The sequence below is a fragment of the Triturus cristatus genome, chromosome 4_1, assembly GCF_964204655.1.
Source record: "Triturus cristatus chromosome 4_1, aTriCri1.1, whole genome shotgun sequence".
NCBI classification, from domain to species: Eukaryota; Metazoa; Chordata; class Amphibia; order Caudata; family Salamandridae; genus Triturus; species Triturus cristatus.
In genome coordinates, this window is record NC_140585.1 from 1,204,683,061 (window position 1) to 1,204,710,279 (window position 27,219).

At 47.8% G+C, this 27,219-nt stretch overlaps 1 protein-coding gene across 1 annotated transcript in view; it reads right to left on the bottom strand.

The window, feature by feature from the left end:
* Nucleotides 1–3,414: 3,414 nt before the first annotated feature.
* Nucleotides 3,415–27,219, bottom strand: part of CERS5 (ceramide synthase 5) — a 539,422-nt gene continuing 515,617 nt past the window's right edge. Inside the window, exon 10 of the mRNA XM_085654524.1 lies at nucleotides 3,415–5,592. Coding sequence (XP_085510650.1) covers nucleotides 5,443–5,592 — 150 coding nt within the window. The 3' untranslated portion in view covers nucleotides 3,415–5,442. The remainder of the gene's footprint in view (nucleotides 5,593–27,219) is intronic.

The window sequence follows — 27,219 nt, forward strand, 5'->3', positions numbered from 1 at the left end:
GTCCATGCTACCACTAGGATAGCTGGTCTATAAGGTTGACTTTACAACCAATCACCATAAGGGTATTTGGACTGATATAAGGTGTACACTAGAACTAGTGACATCATACATCAGGCCAACTTCTCACACACATCTATCACGGGGACCGTCTTAGGACACTGGGATAAACATGGGTCCATTCCCCCAGACAAGTGGCAGCTAATCTGGAAGTCTGTTGTGTCCCATAAGATCTCGCCCTCCCTTCCTCAAACAAAGTACTGGCTCCTTCATAGGACATTCTGGACACCGACTCAAATCCATAAAATGGCTCCAAGAGATGGTCCAACTTGTTGGAATCGTCATGCAGCTACTGGGGACCTTTGTCATTTACTTTTTCTCTGCAGGGCGGTTGCCCCTTTCTGGGATAAGGTTTTTGACTTTATTCACTCTCTATGCGAGATACATCTTAAAAAAGAATTTCTCTCCTAATTCAGGGTTTCTTAGACCCACAGATCCACTCACAGAACGATAGACGTCTTGTACACATACTGCTGACTTCAGCTTGGAAATCGATATTGACCAACTGCTACCTCCTTTCGTGTGTGGCTTAACTGGATTACTTTTTTAGGAGGAGCTGACAATATCTCTCTCCAGAACTCTAAATGGAAACCACAGATTAACGTCTGGGATTCCCTTCAAATCTACTTCGCTAGGACAAAAGCCACATGAGACAGCAGGCCACCCCCTTCCCAGTAGTACCTGTTCCATTACATGTACCAAACAGGTATCCCAATTGTTATGTGAACATATATTAACTATATTGTAATATAGGTACTGTGTAGGTGATACTATAATGTACTGAATAGGTGTTACACTTTTAGATACACCTTCTTGGCTAATTGGCTGATTTAATAACACCATGTTGGAGTTTGACAAGAGGGTTCCTCTCTCTTCTTTCACTTCTTTTGCCATTGTTAATCTTATTTATTTTCACTCTTTCCTATTTGGTGTCATTAGGCTGAGCTCGACTTTTGCTTATCTTATGCTCACATGGAACCCACATATCATGACCAGATCTAAAGTATGTTGCTTACTTGCTTATTTCACCATGTAACTGGCTACTTCTGCATCTCTATGTTGCCTCTGATTTGATTTTGTTTATAAAAAGAAATGTCTCAATAAAAACCCTGGAATTAAAAATAAAAGTAAAATATTTCTGCAAAAAGATTAAGGAAATGGGCAAGATTGTCAACTGCTATCAGACACAGAAGTGTCTGCAACAAAGCTCCTATACAATCAAGCAGTTTGCATGTGCACGAGGCACACTTTTGAAGGCATGTTATTCCAAGATTTCAAATTCTGACCTCAATCCCAGATGCCATCAAAAACTGTCCAGGTTAGAAGCGATTTGAAAAGTAGACAGCTGAATCTGGAGTAGAACCAAACATGTTTAAGCAAACAACAATTTACATATTTTTAATTTCACATGGTATATGTTGAGTGTTAGAAATGAGGGGCCCTAGTTGGCAGCGGCTGGCGCCGATGTCCAAATAGGGGTCCTTCTTCCTAAGTCAGAGTAAGGGGGCTACACCCTTTGATAACCCCTGCTCAACCCTGTGGTAACGTAGCACGAGCAGACAGGCCTATCTCAGAGGCAGTGTGTGAAGCATTTATGACCAAACACAAACAACGCAGTGAAGACACTACAAAGGGACACCACACAAGTAGCTATAGAAAAATAAGTATCTTTATATAGGCTTAATACAAGGCTCAAAAGCGATCAAGAAACCACAATGCACATAATTACAGATTCACTTCACAGCAATAGAGGCACTCAAAAAGAGTGTGGAACGAACTTAGTTCGAGGCCGGGGCCCACGTGACCCGGTGATGCACAATGTACCTGAGGTTTAAAGGGGCACGGCACGCAGCCTCACAAGGAAGCCGCGGTGATGACAGGCGGACTCGCAGCGGCAATAGATCCCCGCTGTAGCGGTCCGTGGCATGCACTCACAGTAATCCTGGAACGGGGCTTAAAGGCGGGCACCCACAGGTGATAGCCAGATCCTCGAAGTGGTGAGTAGCACAGGCACTCAGCGGCACAGCTCCTCAGCTACAGCAGCCCGCGATAGCGAGGATTCTCGTAGAACGGTAAATGCGGGCAGTAAGCGGCACAGCTCCTCAGCTGCAGCGGCCCACAATAGCGATAGCGCTGATTCTCGTAGGACGGCAAATGCGGACACTCAGCGCAACAGCTCCTCAGCTGCGGTAGCCCACAAAAGCGATCACGATGACTTTGGTAACACAGGCAAATGCGGGCTCTCAGCGGCAACAGCCTTTCAATTGCGGCTGCCCACAATAGCGATCACGATGACTTTGGTAACACAGGCAAATGCTTACTCTCAGCGACAACAGCTCCTCAGCTGCGACGGCCCACAATAGCAATGCGATGACATTAAGCCCGCGTTCCCCGCAGTAGAACCAGAGGCTCTGGAATTCTCAACAGAGGCCTCACCTGTGAGTAGAATCCCTCTCAAATAGGAATCCGGACGGCTGATGGGTGAAGTCTAATGTCCCCGAGACTTCAGCAGGAGACAAGCTCAAATCAGGCTCTTGGGTAGTTGCGTCAGCAAGATGGAGAAAAGTTTCAAAGTTGTTTCCCTCTCGTTACACGGACAGAGGTTCGTCTTGACATCCAGAAGTAACACACCCTGTAGGGGTTTTAGCACAGATATTTATACCCCAAAAGTCTTTGTTCTCAAAAGTCAAGTCACTGAACCCAGCCAGAACCAGTTCGGTGTGGTCCTGGAGCACTTTGTTTACAAGGCGGCATCCTGCCTTTCAGGAAGAGGGGTCTGCCATCAGACGCACAGTGGGAGGTAGAGCAATCATTCACCTTGCCAGGCACAGCCCTGCTCAGATCAAAGGGTCACCCCTCCCCATACTCCAACTGCAGATCTCTCTATTCAATCCAGGTCGGGCTCAGCCTGCCCTGTCCCTTCAAAACCAGACAGCCAATACACATAACAGCAGAGCACACTGGAAGACTTAGGCAAGAAAATACCTCCTTTCTAGAAGTGGTACTTTCAAACACCGAATACAAAAATAATCCTCACTAAAAGATGTACTCCAATATTCTGAGCTCAGGCATGCTAAATTCGACTTTCCAAACATGTTCCTTGGGTCAGCTAGGGTTATAGGGAATACCAATTCATACAGTCACTTTACAATAGGGAGCATTCGCGCTGTGGCACAGAATGGCAGTGGCACAGCGCCCAGAGCATCGAACACCAGCAAACACAGGGGAGACAAAAGTGAAAGATGGAAAGGAGACCCACGCCAATGGTGCCAGGTCTAACATTGAGGATAAGATATATGACATTTACCCACAAAAAAAAAAAAAAAAAAAAAAAAAAAAAGAATACGGAGGCTTTCGTTTTCAAATCCTGTTTTTAATCACAGAGATGAGAGTAAACAGTATAAAATGGTAAAACTCAGACAGGTTCTGCTTCCCCAGCATAATTCGGATGTAGGACCGGCTACCTACCTGTCTGTCCACAGTACCTCAAAGTGTCGGTGCGAACCCAGCTCCCTTGTAAGGGCAGTGCTTGCATCTTTCCAAGTGATAGTTGCTGTGCCACTACTTTGTACATTTCTCCCAAGTCAGTTTCCTGCCTGTTCTCTGGTATCTCTAGGCAGGGTGTGGAGATTTTCAAACATCAAAGTGACAAGAAAGCATAATATCAAGTAAGGCGGAGTGCTCTTGGATATTCAGCACCAAAAATTTGGAGAGACATCAGTCCCAAATTTAGAGTCCAGTCAAGGAGATGGAAAGTCATTCCTAAGCTAGCCTGCACGCACCTGACCCCCAGAGTGTGGCCTATAGTGAGTACCATCTCATAGACCAGCCAGAGGGATAACTGGTACACACTGCTGCTCAGGGGAGTGAAATGTGCTATATACCTACAGCATTATTGCAGTTTATAGATTTACAGCATTATAAAAACAAAACATATAACTAGTACAGGGACTGGGAGTGTACACTAAACTCAGATAGCTGGTATGATGACAGCCTGCGCCACTACAGAAAGAATAGGGCTTCTACAACAATCACTGCAACAAAAAGCAAGGAAACTGTGTGCAGTAAAAGCCACTACAAGTCTGCTATCAGCCAACTGTCACAGGTACCAGCCAGATACCAGTTTAAAGTTCTGGTAATTAGAGGCAGATCAGCTTGAAGTATTCTTATCACACTCAGTACCACGTTCAGCCAAGTTTGCAGATAATACCGGGTCCAGCATTACCAATTACTGCAGCAGTGTAGCTAGTATAAAGTGCAGCAGTATACAGTACAGATATTAGCAGGTCTGACAGAAGCAGTACCCTCAGCAGTCTGTGTTTCTGTAAATAGATTCTTTAACAGTCTCCGCTGTTTCAGTGGTAACCCTCAAACCTGACTGTATGTTTAAAGAAATCTGAATGAGCAGGCATGTCAATAAGAAGGCTGAAACTGGGGTCTGTCTCACTATCAGTACTGAACTTACTGCTTTGCACTTTTCTTGCATTACCACCAGTACCAACTATACATTCATATCATTTGCCAGAGCCCCTCTATACAAGGCTGCAACTGTGTCGGAATCAGGTGCTGTTTAATTAATTTCCGGTGGACTAAGAGGCAACTATCAACTTGTATAAGCTGACTCGATCAGTAACTCACTGACCCCAGCCAATTCTCACAGTTTGTGCTTGGTCACCTCAGGGCAGCTGTCACAGTCTATGGTTGGTCAATATTCCGCTGCAGTTTCTGCTGAGCTGATACCAGGCATGCATTAGACAAAAGGCCGGTAAAAGGCAGTCACTCATCACAGCTAGACTGACTACCTAGTACCAGACAAAAATGAAGCAGCAATCAGTTAACACTTGGCTGATCCAACATAGCATCATTCAGTACTTCACCAGGTACCAAGCAAATGTCACAGACAAAGCTTGGCTGATACTAAGCCGCCAATACAATCCACAGCACACTGACATCAAAGTCCCATCACAGTCAATACAGACCTTTTCCTTCATCACATGAGTTTCTCTTAATAAATACCAGTTCATCTAAAACCAGAAAAATGCTCATGTGACTAAATTAAAAAAAGAAATGGGATGACCCTAGAAGACTACAAGTGGTACAGCAATGTATTCTATGAGCATGTCTCCTGAGGTTTTGAATGCTATAAACAAAACAGAGGAAAAATCAAATTGCTTCCATTATCGTTTCCTTTTCATTAGCAACCTAGTTCATTTCTTTAGCCCTGGACATGAAGTACATCAGGTGTTCAACAGAGGTTTCGGATGTTCCAGGTCTGATACCAGGTGCTGGGGCGGCACACTAAATGGGTTTGCTTGCCACGGTTTATCAGTTTTGAAAAGTTTGATTCAACATGTTCCCTGAAGGATCCAACAGGATGTGCCTTTGTTACTCCTCTGCCCACTGGCCAGTGTTCACGTGCCCGTTAATTCGACTGGCCCCATTGCTACAAGTGCTGCGTGAACCTTTACCACCACTTGGTGTTGTATCTTCCTCTTCAGAGCTGCTCTCAACGTCACTTCGATCATCCTTTGTCACCTGAGCATGCCAAAAAGAAAACAAAATATCAGAGACAACGTTTCTAGTCCCTTAACACCTAAAGCCAAACTATAAATTGCCATTAGTTCATTAATCGTAATGTAACAGTTCCCAGTGCTTAATCTGCAAAGAAACATTTACCTTTATCATGCAAGAAAAAATATCAGTTACAATAAAAAATTGCTAATTTATCCCACTCAGCTAGATAGCCAGGACCCACACACTTTGCACTATGGATTACTATGTTCCATAATTTCTGATTCATGGGTTGGGCCAGATTGTTTTTAACTATTAAAAGCAACAGCAGTGTGCAAGAGGCCTGCCACCCAACCATATCATGATAATTAATTGCAAATCTTAGAAGGTACAGTTTGGACTAACCATTCATTTTACATGCTAAATATTTTTAGCTTGAACCACGGCAACAAAGAACCTGGTTAATCCGAACCCAAATTTCATGCGCCTGCAGAGCTGGAACGCATTCCTATATGCCAAACATGTGCAAAGGATTACAGATTTAGACTACATTGAAACTAAATATCAAACTACGTCACCAAATTAAACCCAAATATCATGCATGTGCAAAATACAAGCCAACTCAGACTTCATGCATGTACAGGCGGTTACAGTCCTAGGCTACATCCAGTTCAAATGTTAAAGAGCATGTAACAAATTTAAACACAAATTACATGCTTATCAGCAGTATGTGGCCAAGTCCAAGCCAAATATAATGCACATGCACAGCATCAAACAGACAAACCCAAACCACAATTGAACAGACTTTTTAGTCAGGGAGAAAGCTAAGGAGTCCACTTAGATTATTAAAGTACCCTTACTTAAGCCAACAACTTTCGTAATCTTCCCAGATGTCTCCCAACCAACAGCATGGCTTAAACACTATAGAAGCCTACACTCCAGTAGCATTATTTCCTGACAACATATAACTAAAGTCTTCAGGAGTCACCTCTCCAGAGACCGAGACTATTTTCTACTAGCCTCCCATAAAGTCAGCAGGCTTACGAAGTTACCTTTACTAAAAGTGCAATGATAAGGAAATTTGTGACGAAGCCATAGTTATTAACCAGATAAAAGTGATCCAGTATTTGCCCAAAGAATATACATTTTGTTTGTTCATTAATTCTAAGGCTAAGATTCTTGAGGAGGTCTAAAAACCCTTAAACAAATTACTGATATTTTCATGGTCATGAGAATGTCCAGAGGCTGTCAAAGATGCAAACTTATTTATTAAAAAGGTGTAAAATGTCTAAGCTAGTCTAGTGGTCTGCTTTGAATGTGAGTGACTTCGTACAATGTAATGACAATAGAGGAAACATACAAGTGGAAATGTGAGCAGAAACTCTTGGCGCAGCAAGCCACTCTACTGGCATATATTCCAGGACTGCCATCAAGGCATTTTTATAAACATTGGCCTTTACACTTTTTCACTTCCTGCAAACACAAGAAGTTACTTACCTTCAGTAACTTTTACTGGTAGATACTCTAACTGCATATTCCTCACCTTAAGAATATCCCAGGACTGGAAATCTTTCACAGCAGTGCTCCTGAATGCCAGCAGGAGGCACTTTGTGCTTCCGCGATGAATCCTTCCACAGAAGCAGTCGCATATAAGCACCAACCCTGCCTGCCGAAGCCCATTTCTTTCATGAATCTGTCTGTGCGCCCTCGATCGAAGAGCACAAAATCAATCAGAGGTACCAGTGTGTAGATCTCTAATTTGGGACCTTTTAGATAGAAAGAGATACCATTCCGCAGAATGAGGAGGTCAATGGTGAGTGAGGAATCTGTGGTCAGAGCATCCACCAGAAGAGTTACCGAAGGAAAGAAACATGTTCTTATGACGGATACTACTAACTGCAGATTCCTGAACTTTAAAACAGACATCTTTGAAAAGATGAGGTGTATTATATGATGTGGTTGTGTTTTGTTTGTTAAACTTTAGCTCAACCCCGAGTAGCTGTGGCTCTGAGCAGTCAAGCTTGTGCAAAGGAACAGATGAAAAGCATTTAGACAGCATCAAAACATTTGTGGAAGAAATAAATGAAACACAAAGAACTCCCAACACCAATTTATAAAAATAGACTATTTTTTGACACAAAACAAAACATCCACCAGAGGGTTCCTGGAGATACAGCAAATGTGCATTTTTGACTTCACCACTAACAAGCATTGGCAGATTCAATGAATCAGACACTTAGAAACAAAACTTGGTTAAGAAGGAATGTGGTTATTTTCAGTTTCTTCAGGCAACCAACTCAGTCAGGGAGTCGGTCACGGGGACCAGCAAGGCCCTCAGGAAGAAGCAGTCTCCAGTCCGTTCCAATCACTTCTATCTCCTTGCCATAGACTCCTATGGAAGTGGTCCTGATGAACAAGTTACTTACCTTCGGTAACGCTTTTTCTGGTGGATACAATATCTGCCTGTAGATTCCTCACCTTTTGAATTTCCCCTTGCGCAGCATTCCACTGAAACTTTTTTCATAGCTCTCCCACGTTGAGAAGGACGTCACAATGGTTCAGCTCCGCGGGACGTCATCGGAGCCATAAGACCAGTTCCACCCATTTTTTCCATGCCTTCGAGGAGAACAGGTGAACCAACAACATTTCGCAAGTACACACAGTGTACAATATATGCACAAATATACACAGTATATGATTCAAAGAAGAAAGAAAATTAAGAATTCTAAAATATAGACATTTCCTAGCGACAATCATAACATCAATGCAAATGACAATGAAATACAAGAATGTCATGCCCAAAATCATTTTCGGTATAAGTAGGCCGACAACGGGGAGGCGGATGGGTCAGTGAGGAATCCACAGGCAGATACTGTATCCACCAGAAAAAGCGCTACCGAAGGTAAGTAACTTACACTTCTGATGGATACATCTGCCAGTGGATTCCTCATCTTTTGAATTAAATCCCCAAGCAGTCCCGCTCCTGGAGTAGGGTGTCCGCCTACCTATACCAAAAAATCCTGCAGCACAGAACGTGCAAAGTCGCTGTCCCTCCTCACCTCCGAGTCCAAGCAATAATGCTTCATGAAAGTGTGGGGGGGGGGGGGAGGCCCAAGTTGCCGCCTTGCAGATGTCTACATCAGGGACCCTAAGAGGGCGGTCAGCTTCTACCTGGACAGGTCTAAAGACTTCAGGCTGGACAACCAACTCTTCATTGGATACATAGGAAAAATCCGTGGCAATCAATATGACTTGGGCCAGGTCTTGGCGAATCTTCCTCAAAACCCGAGGAATCAAGGGTATGGGAGGGGACGCATAAAAAAGCTGTGAGCCCCAATCTAACTGAAACGCACCCCCCACCCCTCCAATCGCTCCCTGCATCGGGTACTGGAGACTGCAGAACGACGGGCAGCGCGCATTCTCCTGAGTGGCAAACAGGTCCAACTGAGGAAACCCCACATCCTGAAAAACGTGATGGACCACCTCTGGATTTCGACTCCACTCGTGATCGATCGGTCGAGAACTGCCGACAGACTGTCTGCACGCACATTCAGCACTCCTGCCAGATAATTCACAATCACGTAAATCTGATGGTCCGGAGCCCAAGACCAGAGCCGATACGACCCTACTCGTCCCCGTTGCAGATGTCTACAACAGGGACACCTCTAGCTAAAGCCAAAGAAGAAGACTTGGCTCCGGTAGAATAACCTAAAATACCTTCAGGAGGCTCCTTCTTGGCCAAGGCATAGCAGATCTTAATGCAGAATATAATCGACCAGGGCAGCGTTCACTTGTGGACAGCCTTGCCCTTCATTTTTCCTATGTATCCAATGAAGAGTTGGTTATCCAGCCTGAAGTCTTTAGACCTGTCCAGGTAGAAGCTGACCGCCCTCTAAGGGTCCAGGTGGTGAAGTCTCTCCTCCTCCTTGAAATGATGAGGGGGAGGATAGAAAGTAGGTAGAGTAATAGATTACACCCTAGGTGCAAAGGGGTGACCATTTTAGGCAGGAAAGCAGCTCTGGTCCAAAGAACCATCTGATCTGCATGAAAAGAAGTGAAAGGGGGCTTAGGACTAAGAGCCTGTAGCTCACTAACCCTCCTGGCAGAAGTACTCACAAACAGGAAAACTGTCTTGAACGACAGGAGCCTCAACGGACAACTATGTAAAGGCTCGAAGGGGGAACCCATTAGGAAAGTAAGAACTAAATTTAAATCCTACTGAGGCATGATAAACGGAGTGGGAGGAAACCTGGTAGGGAGACCTTTAATAAATCTCATGACCATAGGAGACTTAAACAAAGAAGGTTGGTCTGGCAAGCAAAGAAAGCGGCAAGGCAGACAAGTAGCCCTTAACAGTTGCGACCGCACAACCCTGTCAAGCCAAGAAAAGAGAAAAACTCAGATTATCAGACAAATGGGCCTGTAAAAGATCAATTGATCTCTCCACACCATCTAACAAACCTGTCCCACCTACCAGAATAGCCAGATTTGGTGGAGTCTCTTCTGGCTGATAATATAATATCCACCACATCCGGTGGGAGAGAGAAAGAACTCAGGTTGCCCGTTCAATCTCCAGGCATGAAGGTGCAGACTCTGGAGGTGGGGGTGTAGAACATGCCCCTGCGACTGCGAGAGGAGGTGTGCCCTGAGAGGTAGATGGAGCGGAGGGTGAAATGAGAGGTGAAGGAGGTCCGTGTACCACATCCTTCTTGGCCAATCCGTGGCAATCAATATGACTTGGGCCAGGTCTTGGCGAATCTTCCTCAAAACCCGAGGAATCAAGGGTATGGGAGGGGACGCATAAAAAAGCTGTGAGCCCCAATCTAACTGAAACGCACCCCCCACCCCCCCAATCGCTCCCTGCATCGGGTACTGGAGACTGCAGAACGACGGGCAGCGCGCATTCTCCTGAGTGGCAAACAGGTCCAACTGAGGAAACCCCACATCCTGAAAAACGTGATGGACCACCTCTGGATTTCGACTCCACTCGTGATCGATCGGTCGAGAACTGCCGACAGACTGTCTGCACGCACATTCAGCACTCCTGCCAGATAATTCACAATCACGTAAATCTGATGGTCCGGAGCCCAAGACCAGAGCCGCAGAGCCGATACGACCCTACTCGTCCCCGTTTGTTTATGTAGCACAATGCGGTAGTGTTGTCTGTCAGGACATGAACCGACTGACCGCGAAAGGAGGGAAGAAAAGCCCTGAGAGCCAAACATATTGCGCGCAATTCTAGAAGACTGATGTGAAGCAATCTTTCCTCTGGAGACCAAAGGCCCTTGATCTCCAGATCCCTCAGATGAGCTCCCCACCCCAGAGTGGAGGTATCCGTTAGCACTGTGGCCAACGGAGAAGGAGGTTGAAACAGCTTCCCCTGAGACAGGTTCCCTGGAACACTCCTCATAACAGCTCAGCTGCAGTGTCTCTGGAGATTCTGACTATCTCTCTGAGATCCCCGTAGTGTTGTAACCACTGCCTGCGGAGGTACCAATGGAGTGTCCTCATGTGTCAGCGTGCATGGTTGACCAACAGTATGCAGAAAGCAAACAGACCGAGCAGGCGCAAAACCTTCAGGACTGGAACAGCTGCTCCATCTTGAAACATTGCAATCATAGCTTGTTTGTCTAGAATCCTCGGAGGAGGCGAGAATGTACGACTCGCAGTAGTGTCCAGTACTGCCCCTATGAACAGGTTGCGCTGAGAGGGCACCAGGTGAGATTTGGATACACTTATCGAAAAACCCAAGTCGAACAACAGACGCATTGTCTCTTGCAAATGATGCAGCATCGTCTCTGGCGACTTTGCTTTGAGCAGCCAGTCGTCCAGATAGGGGAAAACAAGAATCACCGACCTTCTGAGATGTGCTGCTACCACCGCCTTTACCTTTGCGAAGACCCGTGGTGCGGATGTAAGACCAAACGGGAGAACTGCAAACTGGTAGTGTTGAGACCCCACTGTAAAACAGAGATACTTCCGATGCGACTCCAGGATGGGAATGTGGAAATACGCATCCTGTAAATATAGGTAGTCTTCCTGCTGCAGCGCAAGCAGAACCTGAGCTAGGGTCAACATCTTGAATTTCTCCTATTTGAGATAAAAATTCAAGATTCTGATCTCAAAGTACCGTCCTTTTCGGGGGGCCAGGAAATACCGTGAGTAGCATCCCTTACACCTTTCCTGCTCCGGAACAACCTCTATCTCACCTTTCTGTAGCAAGGACAGGACCTCTTGTCGCAGGAGCAACAGATGGTCCTCCGAACACCAGCCCTGGTGAGGAGGGAAAGAAGGGGAATCTCCCAGAAAAGAAGGGCGTACCCATTTTCCACCAGATTCAAAACCCAAAGATCTGGCATAACAGATTTCCAATTTTGTAGAAAATAGGGCACCCAACCTCCCACGGGTCCAACATGCTCTAAGATGGGGGATCTAGAGCTGCTTCCCTGCGGAGTCAGATGGGGGAACAGGAGAGTAGGAGGAGACTTGTTGGCAAGCAGACCTTCACAGACTAACTCTTCCCTTTCCTCTGTATGTTCTATACAGAAGGTTCTGTTGCTGCTGTCAGGCCCGAAATGGAGCAGCTTTCCCAAAGCTCTGAAATCTCCGGTATCCAAAACCTCTAGGCTGAGATTGCAAACCTCAATATCTAGCGGTAGCACTACTATCTTTAAAATCTTGTAGAGCAGAGTTTGCCTTGGTCCCAAAGAGTCTAGAGCCATCAAAGGGAAGATCCAACAGAGTGGCCTGAACATCCAGAGAGAATCCCCAGCCCTAACTTTGTATTGTCTTGTCACTGTTCTGAATACAGCTGGAGCAGACATAGGTATCTGTCAAAGTTCCAAGATGGGTTTCGTCAAGGCTGCATTGAACGGAAGCAAAGCTTCCACCACCGATGAAGGGGGGGGATGAACCTCAGTAAGAAAGTTTGATTCGACCTCTGCAGTAGGCAACTGTAAATCTAGAAGGTCATCAGCCTTCCTTATAAAAGAATGGTAGCAAGAAACCTCCTGAGAAGAAAGAGCTTTGGGAGAAGAGAGTTCCCTATCTGGCGATGTGCCCAGCCCACTAGCTTCCTGAAGCCCTTCAAAATCATTCATGGGATCCAGTATCTCCCCTTCTTCCTGTTGAGCCTGGAATTCCTCCTCTTCCAGAAGCCTCTGTGCCTCCCTTCTCGATCATATCTTTGTTATTGGCGTCGGCGGCCGTACCAGAGCCCATCGGCGCCAGAGAATAGTCCATACTTCCCTTGGACGGGATTGGGGTCGAGAATCTCGGTGTCAGGAGAGGCCAAGTTGGAGTCATTGCCATGGAAGGCAAAGGGTGCCTCGGCATAATTAAGCGCCCCCATGGGGCCACCAGGCGCACTGGATGGATTAACAGCCCTGGCAAACATGCCATACATTGCATTTAAAAAAATGCAAAGGGTCTACACCTGGAGCTGGAAAAGGTGGGTTCGGATCCGCCTGATCTGGAATCACCTGAGGTCGGAAGGCTGGTTCTGGCTCCGGAGACGCCCGGGGCGGAGTAGCTGGAGGCAACGGACTCGCTTCCCTGCGTGCAGGAGAGTCCCTCAGAGTCAGAAAATGCACCGGAGTCACCTGCGGTGAAGGGGTAGGTGAGATGTCATCCTTCCTGTGAAGGCACAGAGCTGGTGACCCAGACTTCGGTGACTTGTCGTTAGAAGAGCGACACTTGGAACCATGACGTCGCTTCTTCTTATATTTCCTTGATGACATCGAGGTGTGTTGAGTCGGCAACTTCAACCTTGAGTTTGTCCTCTTCTGACCACTCTTCTGCTTCTCTGCCCGAGCCATGAACAGTTTTGCTTCCCTCTCCTTGAGGGCCTTCGGGTTCATCCGGCGACACGAAGAGCATCCCTCGACGTTGTGGTCTGACGACAGGCACCAAAGGCAATCATCGTGATGGACACATGTTCCCCACATTCCCTACAAGGTTGGAACCCTGACTTTTTCTGCATAGCCATTGCACTGCTACAATTACAGATAGATTGTAACAATGTTAACCATAAAGAAATGGAGAGTCCTAGAAAAACCGTTACGAGTCGTCGACGCGATGAAAAAGGAACTGACGTCAGCACGCCAACGAGGTCTTCTTATGGCTCCGATGACGTCACGTTGAGTTGCGAGCGGAGCCGAACCATTGTGATGTCCTCGTCGACATGGAAGAGCTATGAAAAAAGTTTGTGGTATGCTGCGCAAGGGGTAATTTAAAAGGTGAGTAATCCACAAGCAGATGTATCCATCAGAAGCAATGGATACAGAATGCTAATGATGCTCAAGGAAGCGATTCAGTCAATGGGGGTCTTCCTGTGGCGGCTACTCTGTCCACAGGCTTGGTGAGATGATCCTGGCCACAGGCGTAAACGTACCTCTAAGTTATCTTGATCCAGGCAGAAGTCCAGTTGCCACGGGGCTAACAGTTGCCCAGTATCACAGTCACAGTGGAATCTTTCCTTGGACAATACCTTGCCTTCTGGGCAAACAAGGGGCACTCTGACGAATCTCCTGGCCTGAGCAGACTTGGGGGCAACTTTGAGTGTCAGGTCCGGGTCCCTGGTGCTGCACAGTGGCGAGGAACGTCGATTAGGGCTATTAATTTCGCAGACAGACACACGAAGATGGGGCTTTGCGTGCACACACAACACACGCGCGCGCGACACACACACACACACGCGCGTCACACACACGCGCGACACACACGCGCGCGCTACACACACGCGCGCGCGACACACACGCGCGCGCGACACACAGGCGCGCGCGACACACAGGCGCGCGCGACACACACGCGCGCGACACACACGCGCGCGCGCGACACACACGCGCGCGCGACACACACACACACACGCGCCACACACACGCGCCACACACACGCGCCACACACACGCGCCACACACACGCGCCACACACACACACAGATGGGGTTTTGCCATTGCTTTAAATGGCAAAATAGAGTTAGCAGTTTACAACTGACATTTCAGTCTGCCGTGGCTGACTGGGAACCATGTTTTAACTTGGTCAAACCCAGGGTGGCACAATTGGAGCTGCAGTCCCTGGGTGACCCTCTAACTTACAGGACCTGGGCACCATATACTAGAGATTTACAAGTTAGCTTCTGCCAATTGGGTATAAGCTAATAAAACATACACAGTTTTAAGGTCATGGCACAGGCACAAAGGTCCGGTTAGTGGGCCTCAGTGCACTCTCAAAGTTGAAAAACCGGCAGCATCAGTCCAAAACTTTGGGGGTAACCATACAAAAAGAGGCATTTCCTTACATGGCCTCTAGATTAAATGTGATCAACTAACCCTTATCTTGGTAGTTATCTAATAGGAAGAACTAGAAAAGGCCATCTGCATTGGCATGGTCAGTTCCCGGTCTGTGTTCCATTGAAAAGTCCATATCATGTAGGGAGGTGAAATACCTCCATAACTCTGAGTCTCTCCTCTCATCTGGACCAGACATCTGAGAATCCTAGGTTCGGTTTAAGCTCTTAAGCAAGTACTAAACAGGTAGGGGCCTCAATTTCTTTAGTGACCAAATGACAGGAAGGGATTCCTTTTCAATGGCACTCCAATGCTGCTTTTTGGGGGAGTAGCTTGCTAATGAGGGGAACTGGCTGATACTGGTACAAATTATTCACTTGTGCCAACACTGTCCCAATCCCATGTTCAGAGGCATGACAAATTAATTACTTACTGAAGTCAGGAGCCTTCAGGACAGGTGCTGAGCACAGAGCTTCCCTGAGGGTGTCAAAAGCCTTTTGACACTGTCCAGTCCAGATAACTTTTCTGAGTTGCAGTTTGGAGGTATACGTTCAGTAAGTAGTGCCACTATGTTACGATAAACACCTTTCACAAACCTCCTGTACTGCACAGTCAGATCAAGAAAGACCCTGAAGTCGGACTGAATCTTAAGAGCTTCAAAGGCAAGAATTGTCTGGATCTTGGGCTGTGGCTCAAGTACACAAAAGGACTTTGCCCTACTTTGCATTTACTTGCATTGATAGTCAGGCCTGCCTGCAGCAAGGCCTCAAGCACTTCCTTGAGGTGTACCCAGAGTTGTATGTCAGAACCACACAGGTATTTACCACGCCTACCATAACAAGGTTCGAACCATGAATGAGTCTTTACAATGCATTCCTTTACCACGCAAGTCATTACAACGACTTGCCTCAGGGAGAGCTCCGGAATCTGGAATAGTATAATTTACTATTCCAACTCCAGTCTGCGCAACAGTAGGGAAAGTGTTAGACTTAAAGTCCAACAACACTTTCCTTAAGGCAAGTTGTTGCAAATACTTGCGTGGTAAAGGAATGCATTGTAAAGACCCATTTGTGGCTTGGGCCGCGTTAAGGCACAGCGTGTTTCGAGCCGCAATGTAAAGGCTGTTTCCTGTACCAAGCGACCCTCCCAGGTGGAAGGAACTGAATACGGCTATATCAAGATAAGCTGCACTGAAACTTTCCAAACTTGATAGTACACGATTCACCAACTTATGGAAAGTGGCACGTGCATTCGTCAACCCAAAGGGCATCCCTTTGAATTCAAAGTGTCCTTCAGGTGCAGAGAAAGCTACCTCTCCTTGGCTCCTGGGGTGAGGGCTCTCTGCCAATAACCTGAAGACCGGTCTAAGGTGCCCAGATATTTAGCTGCTCCAAACCTATTAATGAGATCATCAGCTCTTGGTATGGGGTGGGTATCGGTCTTTGTGAGTGCATTTAAGCGTCAGTAGTCCACACAGAACCTCATCTCAGGCTTTCCTCCTTTGGGATTGGGATTGGTAGTTGTACTACTGGGCTGGCCCATGGACTAACAGAGGGGTCTATTGTCCCTAACTCTAACATCATGCATACCTCAGCCTTAATGCTGGCCTTGACATGGTCAGACAACCCCTATATTTTGCTCTTGACAGACAAGCTGTCACTGGTGACCTCATCATGGGTATACCATTGTTCTCAAACTTGGTCAGAGAAAGAAATCAGCAAACTTCTTCAGCAACTGATAGCAGTTCCTTTGTTGCTGGTCTGTCAGAGTGGAGAAGAGAACTACTCCTTCCACAGTACCAAATTGGGCACTGGAAGTGAAGAGGTCTGAGAAAGACTCATTTTCCTCTCCCATACCCACCACCCCCCTCCACCATTTGTCACCATCAGCATGGTGATGTTTGCCCTATCATGAGGTAGCTTGAGCCTGTTGACATGGGTGATCCTATGAGGGTTTCTGAGCGTACCTAGGCCCACCAAGGAGGTGACGTCCCTAGGATTAGATATGGGCAGATAATTTGTCTTGCAAATTCCTATTTGCCTTCTTAAAGCACTCAGTCGTTCTTGAACGAAGGTCTAGCACATAGTCCACTCTGTCCTGCTGGGCTCCTTATGGGGTCTCTCCCAACCATCTCTCACGAAGCTTGGTGGACCCCTTACAGGGTGTCCAAAACAGTAGCTCAAAGGGACTAAAGCAAACTCCCTTTTGGGGGACCTCGCTGTAAGCGAGCAACAGACATGGGAGGAGAACATCCCATCTCTTTCTGAGTTTTTTTAGGCAAACCCATAATCATGCCTTTTGACGGTTTTGTTGAATCTCTCAACTAAAATATTTTGTTGGGGATGGTGTCCTTGTAAGTTACACTACTCATCACACATGGCCTTCATATAGTAAGACAGCAAATGTATGCTTGTATCTGATATCACCTCCTTAAGAAAGTTCCACCCGGGGAAGATTCCAAGGAGGGCTCTAGATACTGCAGGAGCAGTGGTTGTCCTAAGGGGGATAGTCTCATTATTTGGTGCCATGGTCTACTACCACCAGGATAAACCTGCTCCCTGATGCTGTTGGGAGGGTTTCTGGGACAGACAATGCCAATCCCCAAACTCTCAAAGGGCATCCCCACCACATTAAGTACTATCAGGGGAGCCTTTGGCTTGCCCCCGGCCTTACCACTGGCCTGCCAAAGGAGGCAGGAGCAACAAAACTCCTTTACCTTCGCAGACATCTGGGGCCAGTAGAACTGATTGACTAGCCTCTCAAAGTCCTCTCATTCCTGGCAGAAGTTCGAGTCACCACTGGGCTACCAGTCGCTTAGTATCTCAATCACAGTGAAATCCTTCCATTGAGTGATAACTTGCCTTCTAGGCGACAAAGCTGGACTCTAAAATACGCTTCCAGGCTCAGCAGACTCGGGGTCAACTTTGAGCATCCAGTACTGGTCCAGTACTGGTCCCTGGAGCAGCGGTTAGGAGATTTGGGCTACCAGCTCACCCAGCATGCTTCTTCAGCTGTTGTGGTCCTGTGCAGTGAACAGGGGGTCAGCCAACTGAGCCTTGGCTGGGCTGTGGAGTTGGCTTCTCCATGAGCAAGGCACAGTCCCTGCTCCTTTGTTAGCCACCAGATTCAGCAGATGCAGTCCACATTGGTGCAGCCTCTCTTCGCCAGTCCTTGGTGCAGCAGGGCAGTCCTTAGGTCCTCTTATCCAGTTCATCAAGATCTGCGTGCTGGGTGCCGGGGGGACCCTTTTAATGCCCCGAAAATGCCCTCATGGTCAGTAGTAGCCAGTGGAATGTGGCATCTGGCTAGCCAAGAATTCTGCATTCTGTCTACCTTCAAGATGGCAGAAATCTCTCTCTCTCTCTGTAGATCTCCCTAGCCAAAACAAGAGGTGTGGCTACCAAGGGGGCTACAACTGTTTTCCCCTTTTCTTCCCGAGTGGCAGCCTGTCTACCTAAACAGAGCACAGAGCAGCGCCTCTCCCAAGTGTTCACTATTTGCCCTTCAAAGGCGGCTTCTCATTTGAAGCACATCTTTAGAGCCAACAAGCATGTGGCTTCCTGCCAGGGGGAGGTAACGCCACCCCCACGCAGGCTTCTATTGTGTCCTTGACTGGGAACCGTTTGCGTGTTTTCCGAGGAGGGCCGTAAACTATCACAGGGACAAACCCCATGTGCAACTGTTGAGGGACACAGGGGATTTAGGGCAACAAAATTACAACCTGGTGAAAGTTGCACACGGCAAAAAGACTTGGGCATCAAGTCGAGCTTAATGTAACTAACTGCTTGATATCTTGCAGTATCAACTGCTGTAGTCCCAATCAGAAGTTAGCAGGGCTGCTGTTGCAGCCTGCAACTCAGAACTTGACATTGGGAAAATAGCCTTTTCCACAATAAAAATGAAAATTGCGTTTTTTTACTGTTGAGCCAACAAAGTACGTTCCACTGCCTAATATACAGCACCCCGCCTCAAGGTTCGTCAGGCCTGCCTTATGGGTTCTCCAATTGCTTTAAATGTCAAAATCGAGTTAGTGGTTTACAACTGCCCCTCCAGTCTGTAGTGGCAGATAGGGAGTCATGTTTTAACTTGGTCACAACCAGGGTGTCACAATCAGTGCTGCAGTTCCTGGAATGACCCTCTAACTTACAGTCCCTGGGTACCATGTACTAGGGACTTACAAGTCAGCTTTTGCCAATTGGGTATAAGCCAAACATACACAGTTTTAAAGTTAGGGCACAGGCACACAGGTCTGGTTTGGAGGCATCGGTGCACTCTGAATTGAAAAACCAGCGGCATCAGTCCAAATATTGGGTGTGGCCGTACAAGGCAAGTCACATTTCTCATAATCAACTACATGACTAACTAAACAGTAAGTGCGGCCCTATGTATAAATACTTTTCAGTCAAAGGGCTGTAGAGCAAATAGTTGATGCAATGAGAATGTAGGCGAAAGAGCTAAGTTTTCATGGATAAATCATTGGCACGCCATCTTGTAAGAGTTGTTTTAGCATGAAGATGTACAACGAAGGGAAACAAGTAAAAGTATACTTGTTTGTTTTAACAGTTAGTAACGAATGCAGCCCTATGTAAACCAATTTATGAACAAAAGGGCTGAAGAGCAAAAAGTTGGTGAATCAAACGAGAAGGTAGGCAGACAAATGATATGCATACATAAGAATGAAACAGCAAAGCCATCTTTGAAGAGTTCCTTTGAAAATATCCATATACAAAAAAGAGAGATTGATCCAGCTGATAAAGGATAAGTAAATGTTATCTGGTTTAAGGTGACTATTCCCAACTGTGATATATACTTATAAGTGAATATATACATATATGCATAATCAGCTTGACCATTTTTAAATTGAGACTGAGCATGTGGACAATTATTACAAAGCATATGTATGCCAAAATAATCCAAGTACAAAAAACATGTTCTATGCTAGCGTTATGTTCTATATCTCTGCTGAGGCAGGCAGAGGAGAAAGACTTCCATGCTGACACACTGACACGAGACGCTGAGGTTCCTGCACGCAGACACTCCAGCTCGCAGTGGTCTGACATCCCTCGTGGGGTGTCAATCTCGAGATCAAGATGTGGTCCCACAGTCTCTCACTTCAGGTAATGGGATTGGCTTCTGTCTAGGGGGATTACTGGCTCTACACCTACATATATGCTAGGTACACTTAGGTACATCTAGTTAGGGTTGCATCGTAGGAGTGCGCATTGTTACTGTCAAGTATTTATATACTTGCATATATTCATTGTTCTAGCACTATGGTACCATCTAAATATTGTTCATTTCAGTTTCTGTCTTATAGGTGTTTCAGCACACCTATCTTACACAAAGAATGCCAATGGTTCAATAAATACCTATTGAAAACGTCTCCACTGTTAGTCTGTATATCTCTGAGAAAAAGTGAGCACGAGTGACTGAGCGTACAGTACTGCACTGTTTCCACGATCCCTGATGGGACAGAGTTGTCATGTTCGATAGTTGCCAAGAACTATTCTCTCCTTGGTAAGAGGAGTTTACAGTGGCACTGTAAGCTAGCTGGTATACAGGCAAACATACCCGGTTGGGGTGTCTGGAATCAGTCTGGACACCAATCCCAGTCTAGGTTGTCTAAACGCGCAGGTCCTATATAGGTTTATAGGAACTACACAACACTAGAGACAATGGTAAGTTTGAATAATAAGTTGAGAAAGAATGTGGAAACCACGAAGGGTCATTCGAAGTCAGAGAATTGGGTTAATAAGTAGCATAAAATTAAAAGCACACAGAGTTGAACAAGTTAATTATTAGCGTAAAGCTAAGGTCTGCTGTCCCACTCAAACGTTTAGATCAGAATGACGCAATCTACTTTCCAAATCCTTCTATTTTCACAGAGGGAGAATTGGTAATCGAGGTTACGATTCCTGACTGAGATTGTTGACACTTGAATCCTCCACCATTCCACATAATCACCCACCATTCCACGTTTCTTGGTGCATGCTTATGTTAATCAAAATGGTCCACAAGTGAAGCATAAGCAACTTGGATTCTAATTCCCGATTGATGTTAATGGATACAGTGTTGTATCACCTGTGTAGTTTCGCCAATATATTGTAAGCAACATGGACTTTAAAAACAATATATCACTTTTTTGTGTGACAGTTTGAGAAGGAGTAGTTTCTTACCTGTAACTCCAGTTCTGTAGTAGGGGTATCTCTGTTATAGTCAATCTATGAATAGTCCCGCCCATGTGCGGGGACCCCGGAGCAATCAAAATATCTCTTAAGCTGTCCTGCATTTGCAAACCTGCAAAGACACTTAAGAGACAGACAAAATAATACAGCCTAATAACAATATGGCTGCACTGGCCAGCACTTCATCTGAAGTGAACACAAAAGCCAAAATAAAGTTTAAATGTCATTTTTATTCACATCTGACATGTTCCTTTATTGTATCACACTCCCTTCACCAAAATCCCTTTAAACAATAGAGAGGAAGGGGTGGACAGACAAGCCCTATAGGCTGTCATTATGTGTCTGCTAAAAGGATACCGTGCATATAAGGAACTCTCCAGAGACCCCCGGTATCCCAGGATGCACATCCAAAGCAAGTTACTTTCAGTTCTTTTTGAAGGTGTATAACAACAGGCCTGATACTGTCAGGTTACTCCATCGGGGAGGAGGGAGGGTCGCTTATGACTATAACAGAGATACCCCTACTACAGAACTGGAGTTACAGGTAAGAAACTACTCCTTCTGTAGTAGGGGATCTCTGTGTATAGTCATAATCTATGAATAGAATGGCAAGCCCATCCCAACCAACAAACAGCGGTGGAGTAAAAACCGAACACCAACAAATTACTGTGCAAACAAATTCCTCAGCGAAGCCTGTCCAACTTGCGCATCTGCCCTAGCATCAGAGTCCAGGCAGTAATGCTTTGTAAACGTATGGACCGACTTCCAGGTGGCAGCCTTACAAATGTCAGCAATTGGAACATTCCTAAGCAAAGCTGTAGTCGCTGCTTTGCCCCTAGTCGAATGCGCTGTAGGCTTACCCCCTAACGTCTTATTAGCTTTCTGATAACAGAGCTGAATACAGGACACAATCCATATGGAGATGGACTGTTTCGAGGTAGCTAGACCAGTTCTTACTGAACCATAATTTACAAACAGTTGATCCGACCTGCGGATGTCTTTTGTCTTATCTAGATAGAATTTCAACACTCTACGCACATCTAGCGAATGCAGAGACCTCTCTGCCGGAGAGGAGGGATGCTGAAAAAATGTAGGCAAAGTTATCATTTGATTTACATGGAAATCAGATATCACTTTAGGCAAAAACTTAGGATGAGTACGCATTACCACTTTAGAAGCATGGAATACAGTATACGGCTCTTGACAACACAGATCCTGAATCTCACTTACTCTCCTGGCCGATGTAATGGCCACAAGGAAGGCAACCTTCCAGGACAAGTGCTGCAGAGAAGCCTTATGAATAGGCTCAAAAGGCTTCCTCATTAATCTGGACAACACCACGTTCAATTCCCATGGTGGAGAAGGTCGTCTAACAAGGGGAAACACCTTACGCAAACCCTCCAAAAAATCTTTAATCACAGGGATTTGAAAAAATGAGGTTTGGGAAGGGCCCTTTCTATACGCAGTCAAAGCTGCGAGATGAACTTTAATAGACTGAAAATTAAGCCCAGATTGAGCTGACTGCAGCAGATAAGGCAAAATAACCTCTTCTTTACAGGATGTAGGGTCAATGTCCTTTGCCGTGCACCATAAGCAGAATCTCTTCCACTTATAGGCGTAAGAAGTCCTCGTAGACTGTCTCTTCGCCTCTTTCAAGATCTCCATACAGTCCTGAGGTAGGTTCAAGTGTCCATACTGTACTAGCTCAGGAGCCATGCTGCCAAACTCAAGGACGAGTGATTGGGGTGAAGCATCTGTCCTCCGAATTTCGTGAGAAGGTCCGGCCGACACGGCAGGCGCCGGTGTGGCAGAACAGACCGGTGAAGAAGGTCGGTGAACCACCATTGCCTCGGTGTGAGAAGTTGTCCTGGTATATGATGCTCACTAGTTAAAGTGATCACCTTGTACCATGCCAAGCAACCCTTATGGTGTGGTTGTAAGTCAACCTTTTCGGACTAGCTGCCCTAGTGGTAGCGTAGGCTAAGCAGTCTTTGAGGCTAAACTCGTGAAGCGCTGAGCGCATCGGCTTGGGCATTCTGCACTCCCGGCAGATGGGTTGCCGTGATCGTTAGGTCCCTGGCCACCAGCCAATTCCAGATTGTCTGTGCTTCCCGAGACAGCGTGCTTGTTGAGGTAATACATGGTAGTAGTATTGTCCGTCTGAACTAGCAGGGAGTTCGTCTTGAAGGAGGGATGGAACGCCTTCAGGGCCAAGTGTACTGCTCTGAGTTCCAAAAAGTTGATGTGGTAAGTCATCTCCGTCTGTGACCATATCCCCTGAATCTGAAGAGGGCCCGAATGCGCTCCCCAGCCCTGGAGAGACGCATCGGTCACTATGGTCTGGACCGGAATATCCTTGTGAAAGGGAGTCCCCTTGCAGACATTCTCTGAGGAGCACCACCATTTCAGAGACTGTAGAGCGTGTTGGGACAGATGAATCTTGTCCTCCCAACGCCCCCGCCTCTGGTCCCATTGTTCCTCCAGACATTCCTGCAGAGGCCTCATATGCAGACGTGCATTGGGGGTGAGAAAGATGCAGGAAGCCATCGACCCCAGTAAAGAGGACACCGTCCTCACCGTAGGAGAGTGGGCTGAGAGGAGGTGCAGGGCCTTCCAACGGATAGATAAGCGTCTCTCCTCCGAAGGACACACGCTTGCATTCAAAGTATTGACTGAGGCCCCCAAGTACTGGAGAAACTGTACAGGGATCGGCACTGACTTCGACATGTTGATGTGCAGTCCCAGGCGATGAAGCAAGGCAGCTGTCCTGTTGAAATGACACTGGGCTCCCTGGTACGTGGAAGCTTTGATCAGCCAATCGTCCAGGTATGGATACACAAACACTTTGTTCTTCCGCAAGTGTGCTGCCACCACTGCCATGCACTTGGAGAACGTCCTTGGTGCAGACTTCAGACCAAACGGGAGTACTGTATACTGGTAATGGTTGTTGCCTACCAGAAACCTCAGGAACTTGCGATGCTTTTGTGCGATCGGCACATGAAAGTAAGCGTCCTGCAGATCTATGGCGCACAGCCAGTCTCCTCGATGCAACTGAGGGTAAATCTGATGCAGGGACAACATACAGAACTTTTCTCTGCGGATCCACTTGTTTGCTTGACGCAGATCTAGAATAGGCCTGAACTCGTTCTTGTCCTTTTTCCTGACGAGAAAGAACCTTGAGTAAAGACCTTTTCCTTTTTGCCTCAAAGGAACAGTTTCTATCGCCTTCTTCTTTAACAGAATGTCCTCCTCCCACTGGAGCTCTCGCACCATGAAGGGAGAGCGCACTGGTGGAATCTGTGGAGGCGGGCTGGTGAAACGAAGACTGTACCCATTGCAAACAATATTCAGCACCCACTTGTCCTGAGTTATTGTTCTCCACTCTGCCAGGTAGTATTGAATACTTCCCCCCCACCGGAGCGGGTAACGGACGAGGGGGAAGTGACCTTTCAGGGCTTCGACCCGGCCGGGCCTTTGTTCCCCAACGAGGATTGATGCTGGTCTCTGCCCCTCTGGCGCTTTTGAAAGGACTGCCTCGGGAACTGTTGTTGTTGCTGGTGTGGTTGTTGTTGACCAGACTGACGCCCTTGGCCGCGTGGTTTAGAATAACGCCTGCCATAGGAACGGAATGATCTCTTCTGTTCCTTGGGTTTTTCCAACCCTACGGCCTTCAGGGTTTCTGCTTCGGCCTTCATGCGGGCCATTTCGTCATTCGCATGAGACCCAAACAACGTCGTGCCAGAGAAAGGCAAGTTAGCAATCTTTTGCTGCGCTTCAGGCTTCAGAGAGGTAAGTCTCAGCCAGGAATGTCTCCTCATGTGTACGCCATGACAGTACCCATGGGCCGCCAGCAATGACACATCCCCCGCCGCACTGATGATCTGGTTGGAGACCATCATGCCCTCATTCAACACCTCCTGGAAGTCTTCCCGTTTATCCCTAGGCAGGGAGTCAGCAAACTGTTGCAGGGAGTCCCATAACGATCGGTCATAGCGCCCCAGCAGAGCGGAGGCGCTAGCAGCCTTCATAGTCGAGGCCGACGTAGAGCACATCCTCCTCCCCAAGGAGTCCATCTTGCGACTCTCCTTATCCGGAGGAGCTGTGGAAGAGGGCGACGTGGCATGTTGCTTCCTAGCCGCAACCACAATGACAGAGTCCGGGGGAGGGTCCACCCTGAGGAACGCCGGGTCCGAATCAGGGGCCCTGTATTTCTTTTGCAACCTTGAGGGTGCAGACTTCACCACGGCTGGTGTCAAGAAGACCTCCATGGCTGGTTCCTCCAGACCTGGAACCAAAGGGAGGAGGGGGCGTGATAGATGCGCCTCGTGTAAAGTCTCGAATATCACAGAGGTAGGTGGAACTGGTACTATCACTGAGATTCCCAATTTTGCCGCCCCTCTCATCAGAACATCTCGGAAAGTGGCAATATCATCTACTGGCGAGATTCTAGTAGGCGGCGTTTCCGATAACGTGGGAGAAAGCCGTCCAGTGCCAGAAGAGTCCGAATACCTCGTGCCTCTGGATCGAGACCTATACCTCCGTCGTCTATGCCTTGTGTGAGTGGACGATCTGTGCCTGCTCCGTGACCTCCGGAGCGATCTAGAGCGTGATCTCAGTCTCTTAGGAGCCACTGGTCGCCGAGGAGAAGGCGGGAGCTGTGGCACCGGAGGCGGTGGTGGCGGAGGTCGCTTAGGAGGCGCCACTGGGAGCCGGGGGTCAGGTGGAGGAGGAGGAGGAGGAGGAGGAGGCGTGGGAGGCTTAGGTTGCGGTCGCGGTAGCGGCAGGGGGTCCATTGGAGACTCTCTCCCATCACTCCTTGCGGGAGAACCCGGACTAGCCCTGTCCGGACTTCCGTCCCCCCTTCTCTTCTTTGCGGGTCTACTCCGTGAAGAGGCCTAAGTGAACGAGGGGGAGCGTCCCGCTCTCCGAGATCCACGACTGGAGATCGTAATCACTGAAGAAGTGTTACCAGGTGATCTCGTCCTCGACGTCGAGCCGTGCGTGGACCTCGTACGGCTTCTCCTCGCCGTTGAACGCAAACGGCGTCCCCTCGACGTCGAACGGCGTCTTCTCGACGTCGAGTGCCTTCGTCTCGACGGCGAGCCTCTCGACGTCGACGGCGATCTCCGTCGCCTTGACGGCGATCTCCGTCGGCTCGACGGCGATCTCCGTCGGCTCGACGGCGATCTCCGTCGGCTCGACGGCGATCTCCGTCGGCTCGACGGCGATCTCCGTCGGCTCGACGGCGATCTCCGTCGGCTCGACGGCGATCTCCGTCGGCGATCTCCGTCGCCTCGACGGCGATCACCCTCGCCTCGACGGCGATCACCCTCGCCTCGACGGCGATCTCCCTCGCCTCGACGGCGATCTCCCTCGACTCGACGGCGATCTCCCTCGACTCGACGGCGATCTCCCTCGACTCGACGGCGATCTCCCTCGACTCGACGGCGATCTCCCTCGACTCGACGTCCGTCGTCGGTGGCTTCGCGTCGATGTTGTCGACGTCGATCGATGAGTCAACGGCGAAGGAGGCGAGCGGGCTCGCCTCGACGGCGAGCGGCGCTGGCTGCGGGGCTCAGTACGACGTTGATGGTGTGTCGACATCGACTGTGAAGCCTTCGACGGCGACCTAGTCCGAGGTCTCGCCGGCCCCTCTCTCGACGGCGAACGTCGAGGACGCCGAGATCCAGAGCCCTGGATCGACGGCGAACACACCGGTGCTGTACCTTTCGCCGTCGACGTCGTAGCCCTCGACGTCGAAGGGGATCTTCCGGCCGGTAGGCGTCGTTTCTGCTCCTTTTTCTGCCCGGAGGTCCCTCCAGTGGCTGAAGCATGGGCAGAGGATGGGGAAGGAGATCCTCCATGCCCAGAAGTCCCACCTGTTCTCTGCTTCTCCTGTCCCTGAAGGCGAATCTTCTCTCTGTCCCTCAGGGTCCTCCTGGAGAAGGTCTTGCAGATGTCACATGTAGCAGGGACATGTGAAGATGATAGGCAGAGACTACAGACATCATGTGGGTCCGTCTTGGCCATTTTCCTCCCACACTCAGGGCATTTATCAAATAAAGCCATGCTAAGAGTGGGTCAAACTGCACCAAATTGCAGGATGCAGCAGAGAAAGGCTCTAGACATCGAATGAACAAACTTCTTTATCAAAAAAACCAATTTTTATCCAAAATATCC